General features: G+C 33.4%; 1 protein-coding gene across 4 annotated transcripts; it reads right to left on the bottom strand.

Moving 5' to 3' along the window:
- Positions 1-3,324: 3,324 nt before the first annotated feature.
- LOC115993094 (boron transporter 4-like) lies at positions 3,325-8,739 on the bottom strand. 4 transcript variants are annotated; one of them, XM_031117372.1, is made up of 14 exons: positions 8,631-8,739; positions 7,633-7,740; positions 7,350-7,432; positions 6,941-7,133; positions 6,717-6,855; positions 6,438-6,603; positions 6,194-6,360; positions 5,870-6,043; positions 5,683-5,778; positions 5,463-5,591; positions 4,927-5,237; positions 4,102-4,381; positions 3,887-4,024; positions 3,325-3,710 (listed from the first exon to the last, which is right to left on the bottom strand). In XM_031117372.1, exons 2-14 carry the CDS (start codon positions 7,734-7,736, stop codon positions 3,681-3,683), a joined length of 2,010 nt encoding a protein of 669 aa, XP_030973232.1. In that variant the 5' UTR covers positions 7,737-7,740; positions 8,631-8,739; the 3' UTR covers positions 3,325-3,680. The 4 variants fall into 4 exon arrangements, with proteins under 4 accessions (XP_030973232.1, XP_030973234.1, XP_030973235.1 ...); XM_031117374.1 differs by having other exon boundaries at positions 5,870-5,944; XM_031117375.1 differs by having other exon boundaries at positions 6,941-7,031.
- Positions 8,740-9,784: the final 1,045 nt, after the last annotated feature.

The following is a 9,784-nucleotide window of genomic DNA, read 5'->3' as shown; positions in this document are numbered from 1 at the left end:
TTTAAATCATTATTAAATTAATTATGACATCATCAAGGTTCAACCTCGATTCGACCTCGGTCTGATCTCAAAAATATTGAACCTCTCTCTTGTTCAACTCTTTAAACCGTTCGGGTTTCAAAACCATGCTCATCTATGTGTAATTTGTGGATAAAAGTAATTATCATTACCGTCATTTTCAGCTTTTCTAATTTCCATGACAATGCAACTCTCATTTCACTCTAATTGCTTGTCCTCTAAATAAACCTGCAAAAACAAAATATACAACAGTGATCAGTATCTAGTGTCCAATGTACACGATTGCATACACAATTAAGTGCTTAAAATATGCTTTACAAACGATGCATTGGTGTATGACACGATATTTGCACGGTTTTGTTATATATTGTACCTTCTCTTTCTTGTTAATTATAATACATTGAGATATTAGGAAACATATCAAATTGGTCCTGTTCAATCAAATTCGGTCCATTCGATCTATTTCAGTCCACTGCGGTCCAATTCAGACCACTTTGATCTATTTAGTCCATTTGGTCCACATCTATCCAATTCGATTTATTTATTTATTTTGATACAAGATAGAAATTCTACTCTAGCCTAATCAAAGTGTATATATGTGTGAAACTCCCGTCTGGAAACTTAAACTCCGGCCCTTACCCCCCACACCCAATACTTGTAGAGTGACCATCGCGCCAAAGGTGCGCAATGGTCAATTCGATTTATTGGTAGAGATAGAAAGATAAAAAATAATTTTTTTTTTAATTTTAAGGAAGAACAAAATTATCTTCAACAAATTTTAGAGTACAAATTATACATTATATTACAATTATAAAATGATTATCTATTTTCGCGCATCAAATGGGTATGCGACTAGTTTATATAATTCTCAGTGTCAACTTGTGAACATACCAACTATCTTCTAGGTGGGGTGTACACTCTACATAGTCGTTATTTAAAATTTAAAAAAAAAAAAAAAAAAAAAAAAAAAAAAAAAAAGGGGTCTACGTATGTTCATATATTGCACCTAGCCTCCACTCTTTTTCTCTCTTTTTTCCTTTTTTTTAGCCTCAAACTTTGTGTTTTTCTATGATCCAAATTTTAACATCTTAAAAGAATAGAGAAAAAAATGTTAAATTCAACACAAATTTTTAAGAGCATTCAAGGTGGGGAGAATACAATCTTGTAGATACATTTTTTATATTCTTAACACTTTTACAATAATTTATTTTAAGAAATCAAATAATTTTTTTAAACTCTATGTATTTAGATTAATCTCTTAATTACATTGATATATAATTGTTTATTTAGTTTGTTATTAATATCAATTAATTATTTTTAAATTAGTTTTGCTTTTAATCTTGCCCTTGGAACTAAAATTCTGGCTCTGCCACAACCGCCTCATCCCGCATGGTAGGGCAAACTTCCTTGTCCCATTCCTGCCCTACCTCACAAAACTTTATTTCGTATTAATATGTCACACCCTGCTTCATATCTATTACAAGTATTAAAAAAACAAAAACAAAAAATTATATATATATATATATATATATCTCATTATTATAAATATACTTTAAATTACAATTAAATTTATTAAATCAAACCAAACTAAGGATTGAATAATATTATCTAAAGTGTTTAACAAGATAATATCACAATAAAACAAAATGTATTAATATTTATGCATTTAAATACTTATTAATACATACTAAGTTTTTAATACTAATAGAGCAGGGTGGGGTGAGTTAAGGCGGGGCAGGGAGAAATTGTCATCCCCAGTACATATATCTAACACAGTAATGACATAACTTAGTTTTTTTACTAATTACATGTCTATATCTTTATTGTTACACATCAATATTTTATTGACCCAATATGCTTCCCTAGGATGTGACCACGAAACACAACCACCGATAAGGGAGAATCCATAAATCAACGTGATGAACTCCGTTGAGTGCATCTCAAAATAGGGTCATGCCAAATACAGAACTCAAAATTATTTTAAAAAAAAGGTTTTAAATGATTGTTTAATTGTGTACATGGGGGGGAAAAAAAAAGAGTTTTAAATGATTGTTTAATTGTGTACGTGGAAATAGAGGTTATTAGAAAATTTTACAATCAATTATAAGTAATTTATTACAATAAATAAATAAAATAGTTGTTTTGGATCATGATTAATTTTTAAAATTTAAAATTTTAATTTGTTATATTACTCATACCTAGCTTGAACATGTACTTTGATGTTCTACGGCCCCAAACCAACTAAATCTATCCAAAACCATGAGCCATTCATCAATATCTGGGGTTTATGATTGGTCTTTTATTGCTTCATTTCAGCTAGGAGAAAAGCTTGGTTTTGAACCGTGTGTAACCTTTTTATTGTCCTTTAACAAAAAAGAATATAACATGTTTTTCTTTACTTATTTCATCTTCCAATTTGGTACAACATGGAGGCAAATGCGTTACAGATGTGACAATCAATGGCAAAACTGTTTTTTTTTTTTTTTTTTTAGAAAATCAATGGCAAAACTAGAGCAGCGTAAGTTGCATTGATTCACGGTGTAATTTGAATGGGTGTCATGTATGAAGAGAAATCTATGAACGTATTCGATACTTCTTTGACTTTTTTTTTTTTTTTTTGGCTAAATGACTCTTTGACTAGTCATATGTAATACATTAAACCAAATTCTCCACGTAACCATCTTCCACGAATGCATTTAAATTAGATTCTATTTTCTTCAAAAATGAAATGAACCTTATCTTTATAAGTTCCTTTTCTTCACTTTTTCTCCTTCCAATTTATTTCCCGTTTCTTTGTTGTCTTTTACTATATCCCAAGTCCAAAAGAATAGTCTTTCTTTTTTCCTATTGGGGTGAACAAGTTCTCCTGTACTTCCTAATTACAATACAATGTACAATAGTGATTCAACATTGACTTTTGTGCATTCTTTGTGTGATTTAGAAGTTATAAAACAAAAAGATGGACCATAGCATGAATTGTGGACTAAAAAGGAGAGTAGTAGAACATGGAAAACAACATTGCTAAACATAAATACATGTTTATCAGATATCACAATATTCTAAGAACCCGAAACTGCTATATTATCATATACGGTTATAAAGAGGTCAATGATATCTACATATGAGGGGGCCATGATTTGCCCTTTCTAAATGTTGCCAAGGATCATACATTTGCAGTCCATGTTCACATTTTTATTGTAAGTGCTGGAATAATACTAGGATCTTGGCTGCATTCTTCAAAAGACAAACATTGCCAAGAACATTTAGAGAATGCCAAAATCAAGAAAAATAAACGAAAAAATGAAAAAAATATTAGAGCATCACATTTGAAATTTGTTGTACGTGTTTTTATGTCCTGGGATTTTTCTATACTCCGAAAAAAAGTTGAACAGAAAATCTTTGCTTTGTGTTGCTGATAATCTGCTTGGGCCACTTGGTCATTTTCCTACTATTTTTTCATTGTACAAATGGAAAGACTGCCTCATTGAATCCTAACAATGTAATTTCAACATGCTGCTTCACTTAGCAGCATCTCTCTCTCTCTCTTTCTCCCTCATCTAGGGAATTAATAATGACATTCTACAACTGTGTAATCTGTGATAAAAGTAATCATTATCGTCATTGTCAGCTTTTCTAATTTCCATGGAAATCCAACCAACATTTCACTCTAATTGCTTATCCTCTGGATAAACCTGAAAAAACACAATACAAAGCAGTGATCAGTATCTAGTGTTCATGCACAAGGTTGCATACGCAATTAAGTGAAAGTGCATCAATGTGTATGACCAAAATATTTGCACTGTTTTGCTTTATTGGACCTTGTCGTTAATTATAATAAGAGAGAGAAAGCAAAGCAATTCATATTTACCTGGCCGTGTTTCTCCTCACTGAAGCTAACGGTTCTAACCTTCAACTCCCCTCTGCTTGTTGTCAGTTCATCTAATATCTCAGCATCACACATTTCCACTCCCCTATCCCCATTTCCAATATGTGGTGCATCCCTTTCCTGGTATAATATATTATGAGTTTTGCAGGTTAATGAAAAATAATATTGTCAACAATGAGACATTGGATGAAACCTACATTGAAAGATAGGCTGATAGAAACTCTTGGAGCACCAGCGACTTCCTCATACTCAGCTGCATCCAGTTCCTGCAAAGGATGCTTCGCAAAAAGCTTGGGGAGAATATGCTGCCTTATACTGATGAGAAGGAAGAATGGCAAAGGGAACAAGATTCCAGCTATATGAATCCATGTTATACCGAAACAGACCAGGAAGTATACGAATTGGAAGATTGTAAACGTGGCTATGTATTTAAATGGTACCGACTCCACAAAGGAAGCATGAACTCCTTCCAAGACCCTGCAATGATCAGCACAATAGGTATTAGAAAAATTGTTGGCAGCCAATACTTATATTACAAAATAAAGTGAAATCTCCAGCAAGGGGATGTCAGGAATTTAATGTTTCTTTTTTTAATATTAGGCATTCAATACTTCACAGCCATACAAGAATCAGTAAAATCATTGGCAGCTGTGTCTCATACATATATGCCAATAGGATGAAGAAATAATTTCTACTAAGGTTCTTTTGAAAACACTTGACTATCAGCATGTTCATTTCGTCCAATCAGGGGGCAGCTGGGAATAAATAATCATCAACAAGTCTCTTCCCTTTTTTAGACCCAATAATTTCTACATTTCATTCAACAACTTCATACCCTTCTTGAGAAATGAATCCACTAACGTTTGTGTGTATGAATATGTGTACATTCTCAAATGATTATAAAAATAAAAAATAAAAATAAAAATTACATTAGTTTGAATTTCACTTTGTTAAGTGACATAGATAAAGCAAACTTGGCTAAAATGTGAGCAGAAATGTAATGGATAAAAAGAACAACATACTTGTACCGCCGTCCAGGTGATATGAAAAGAAGGAGCATCCTTTCCCAAAACTGGTTCCCAGGAAGACTGTCTATGGCCATAAAAGCAAAGTATCCCCAAAGTACTGATGTAGGTATCTTCTTTATTGCAGGCATAGCAAAAACTGATGCTGCCACCATGAGTGACTGTAAGAGATTACTCACTCTCTGCTCATTAACTCGGACAGGCAGATGAGCATCAATGTGCTTCTCGGGATCAAATGTATCCTTTGCATTTTCATCTTTCATTACCGCTTCCTTCAAGTCTTCCAGCTCTTTAACCACTGAAGTAATCTGCAAAACAAGCATTTTAGGGTGCAGGAACCTCTTGCATATAGAATTTTGTATGCGGATGAAGTTTTTTGGGGGTGGGGGTATTGAGCCTATACAATCATTATAAACTCAAGAGAGTGTAAACAACTTTCTTGATAAAATAGTAATGACCATCTCAGAGAGGAAAAAATGTTGTTGAGGGAGGGATTCAAAGAAAACATGTTTCTTTCACAAGTTAGTACTAACCTGAGGAAGTATAACTTGACTGCTGTCCATTTCTATGAACACATCTTGCATCTTGCCATAGACTTCAGAGTTGCTAGCATTCTGCCTTATGCTTTCCTTGGCGCTCTCCACCATCTTCCTTCGCATCAACTGCAACTCATGCATTAGTTAAATTACTTGTCTAATCCAGCTCAATTACCAACTATCCCAAGTAAATTCCTATGACTTCCTATAAACCCACCTGCCTCTTGAGAACAGCAAGGCTTTTAGTGTGCATGGGGGACTGTGGAAGGACACCATTCGAAGGAGGTAACCCAAGCAATCCACAAAGCAAAGTCTGCAACCATGTTTTACAAATATAGAGCTTAAGTCTTCATAAATTGTACAAATAAAAATAAATGCCAACACAAATTACTAGTGATACATACCATGAAAGCTAGCAATAAGATATCATAATGATATGCAGAAGGGTTCTTAAGATTGAACTCCTTTTGTTGTGCCATCTGTGAAGCAACACTGTGGTCAAAAAAGTAAAGCCCCGCAATCATCACAGCAGGAATAAAGGCTGCAAAGATGTATGCTGGAGAAACGTTGCCCATGTCCTACAGAAGATATGAATCAATATATTTTGGTGCATACACAGAAAAACACACTCCTATCTTATACTTTCATGGAGGTTATGAGACACACTACAAGAAGAGAGCCTATTAGCGAATGCAAAAAGGGGGGGAAAATTACAGGACATAGTTTACCTTTACTACAGTCCAATGGTGTAAAGATGTGGATTCCCAAGCAAGAGGGCTGTAGAGCCTTCTGGGAACACCAGAGGGAACTTTTCCAGGTACACCGAATGACAGAGCTGTCCACACTAGAACCATCAAAGGAACCCCATAGTCTGCAATGAAGCTTCTAAACCAACCTGCATAACATAGTAATAACTTTCAGATTCAACATGTAACCTATTCAATGACTAGGCATAACTTTTGCTTGACAAACCTGTGCCATACCACCATGACCTCGCTTTTCTGCTCTTTAAAGCAGTGTAGAGAAGGCCGAAAGTAAATATGATTCCCAGCAATCCATTTGTGTAAAGCCACTGAAATTGATACTTCACTGACTTCGGGTCCTCAGCTTTGGGAACTTCAAACTCACTTGCCATTCCCTGTGATTCAGAATTTGTCAAGTGTTAAGCAGCATGCTTCTCAAGTAGATGTTGTATATCTCAAGTAGATGTTGTATACTCCCTAAGTTGATTCATTTCAAGACTGAAGTTACCTTGATAGCCTCTTGTATAAAGAGAACAGCAATCAGCATGCCAAACAGTTCACCTGCAATCCTCGTAAATTTATTGATGACTGTGCAAGCATTGAATATTGCAAGAATAAACAGCAAGAGAGCTGTCCAAACACAAACCCTGCATAATTTGTATCAATAATATCAAATTACATAAAATTCATTAAAAGCACATACTTAAACAAATGATGGTTGATTCCTATTACCATCCAGCCCAAGCCAAGAAGAGTCCGCGTCCCAAATCTTCCCTTCCTTTAGCAAAGTTGTACAAATATGTGTACATAATAACAGTTGGTTCTGCAACTCCCAATATTAAAAGAGGTTGTCCTCCAAGAATCGCATGTATGATACCACAAATAGCAGTAGAAGCTAAAGTTTCAACGGTGCTCAAGCTACCATCTGAACAGAATAAAATTTCCATTGCTTTCAAACTTATCAAAGAAAATAGGATAGAAAAGATTTTTCATTTAGTCCCGATTTGGTCACCAAGAAAGTGAGGCATAAGAAACAAAAATCAAAATAACAAAAAGCCTTAACATCTCAGTTCATCTTTGCCTTTCTACTAATTTATCAGCATTTGAACAAATCACTGAAGAAAAAGACTAGATGACTAACCTGTATCTCTGCTTAGTTGCTCACCAAAGGCAATGACAGGAAGAGCAGAAGCAAAGAATATGTAGGTGGTTGGGGCCAATATCCTAAAATGAGAAATTGATGGAATTAAAAATACAAATCCATGTGACAAATTATAAAGTAGGTGTATAAAAGACAATACAAATCACTCTATTCCAGCCATAAACCTTGTAGCTCAAGTATCACTTTCTAGTGTTTACATCGAAGACATGCAGGGTCCCCCCCCCCCCATTGTAACTAATGAATTATCAAAAAAATAATATACCCAATTCCAGAACGAAGACCGCTTGTCCAATCTTGTTTGTAACACTGTAATCTTCCTCTGACGTCATTTCCAATACCCCTGAAGGGAGCTCTCAAGTTCTCCATTTTTCTGATGAAGAAAAAAAAAATCCCATAATTTAATATAAAAAAGTCAGAACGCAGAAGTTCAATATCTTATAATTTTAATGAGAAAATCCTTTTTTTTTATTGACTTAACAGAAACAAAAACATATATGCATTAAAAAAATTCAAAAAAAATAAAAATAAAAGCAAACATCAAATGGCAAATAAATAAAAACCAGCAAACCAAAACAGAACAGAGTTAAAAACTAAAAAATCATGAAGAATAACTTCCATAAAAGAGAAAATAATTCCATGCAATGATTATATCAAGCAACAAAATTTTTCTTTTTTGTGAATGAAAAAATCACTCTTGCACTCCTGCAAGTCATTTGACTGGACAACAAGATTTATGAATAGTCGGTTTGGTAGAAGAGAGAACGGGAAAAGTGGCAAGACATAAATAAAAGCCTCTTCTTTTCCATCGTTCTGCTTTCCAAAACAATCAAAAACTCAACAAAACAGAGAATGATAACTACTTGTATTAGTCTCGGTTGGGTCAATTTCTTTTCTTTACTTGCTTGCCTTTCTCATCACAATCAACAAATTTGAGGAAGAAGAAAAAAAAAGAAAGACAAAAGAACTCAAATTGTTATTTCCTTCATTTCCCAGCATTTTCTTGGCAAGCAAACATGTAAACCATTAAACAAAATCTTTTGTATTCATTTTGACATTCATAAATTAAGGAAAAACCCAGATACCATATAAAACCACCATGCACAAAACATGGTTTATACCCAAAAAAAAAAAGGAAAAAGGTAAAGAGATATTACATAAGAAAAAAAAACATTAAATGGGACAAAATAAATAAGCAGCAGCATTCATTCTCAGAAGACAGAACAAACATAAGAGTGATATTTACATTGCTGTAGAACTCACCGGAAAACTTGTCAAAGATGAAGAAAGTGTGTCCTCGAGTTCTTGACTTCCTTTCCTTTCCCTTGAGTCCAAAGTCGAGGCAAAGTAAGGAAGGGATGAAGAAAGGAGGCAAAGTCCAATGCCTTTTAAATGTACCCGAGAGTCCTATGTTTATGTGAGTCCCACTTACTTCCTCTACGGGAATGAATGACTGCATCTTTTGCAATTCCTCAAGTGTCACCATGAATTTTTTTTTTTTATAAATTTTATGGATGAAGTTTTTGTTTTGTTTATTCCTAATAATGAGTCTAATAGGACCGAATTAGTGGAGACCTACTAAGACTTGTTGATGTTAATAGGATCAAATGATAAAGACTCCATCTTGTTAATGAGTATCTTAGTGCCGAGTAATTACATGGGAAAAGTTCAGAAACAACCCCATAGTTTTACCATTGGGAGATATTAAATTCCAAACTTTTAAGGACTTTTACAGCTGTACATTTCATGTGTAATGGGTGGGATTTGCTTGGATACATTTATGAAAGTTTTGAGTTTTAAGAGTCCCATTTGATGTGTCCCAATAATAAAATTATGGTTTTTTTTTTTGGGTACTTTCCCCCTTAATTATTTAGAACTCCATTAGGATAATAACATAATTAATATTCATTTTTCTTGCATAATTGTGGATCTTTATTAATTAAATTCATGATACAAGTTAAAGAATGATTAATATTCAATTATGAGTTGTAATATGCTTGCCAATAATTTATCGATTTGTGCCATAAGTCTTTGGAATGTATTTAATAAATAATGGGAAGGTAATGATAAGAAAAGAATGGATGATATTAAGTAATCTTATTTGAATGTTTTAAAATAAAAGAATTGGAAAGAATAAAATGTAATAAATTAACAACGTTGTTATTATACCTTTATTTTTATTTTTTTTTTTTTTTGAGAAAGAATTATACCCTTATTTTAAAATAAAATGATGAACGTATAGGGGTATTTTAAGAGTTTTAGTGAAAATTTATTAAATCTAATTTCATTCTCTCCTATTCTTCCCGATTTTTGGAATAAAAATTTGAGAGTTTGAGAGAAAATGGAAAAATGGGGTGTTCCCTTCTTTCCTTTCAATTCCATTTCCTCCCACTTAAAAGTCTTAAATTCCTAAATAT

This window comes from Quercus lobata, chromosome 5 (genome assembly GCF_001633185.2).
Source record: "Quercus lobata isolate SW786 chromosome 5, ValleyOak3.0 Primary Assembly, whole genome shotgun sequence".
In the NCBI taxonomy this organism is placed as follows: Eukaryota; Viridiplantae; Streptophyta; class Magnoliopsida; order Fagales; family Fagaceae; genus Quercus; species Quercus lobata.
Note: the sequence above shows the minus strand (reverse complement) of the source record. Positions and strands in the feature narration are given on the sequence as shown.

What these genes read in the sequence shown, in the direction of transcription:
- LOC115993094 (XM_031117372.1), bottom strand. Translation starts at nt 7,736, where the DNA reads ATGGAGAACTTGAGAGCTCCCTTCAGGGGTATTGGAAATGACGTCAGA. An exon ending in GTCATGGTGGTATGGCACAG is followed by an intron (nt 6,361 to 6,437) that starts GTTTGTCAAGCA and finishes TATGTTATGCAG; the next exon opens with GTTGGTTTAGAAGCTTCATT. An exon ending in TTGCTGTTCTCAAGAGGCAG is followed by an intron (nt 5,592 to 5,682) that starts GTGGGTTTATAG and finishes CATGAGTTGCAG; the next exon opens with TTGATGCGAAGGAAGATGGT.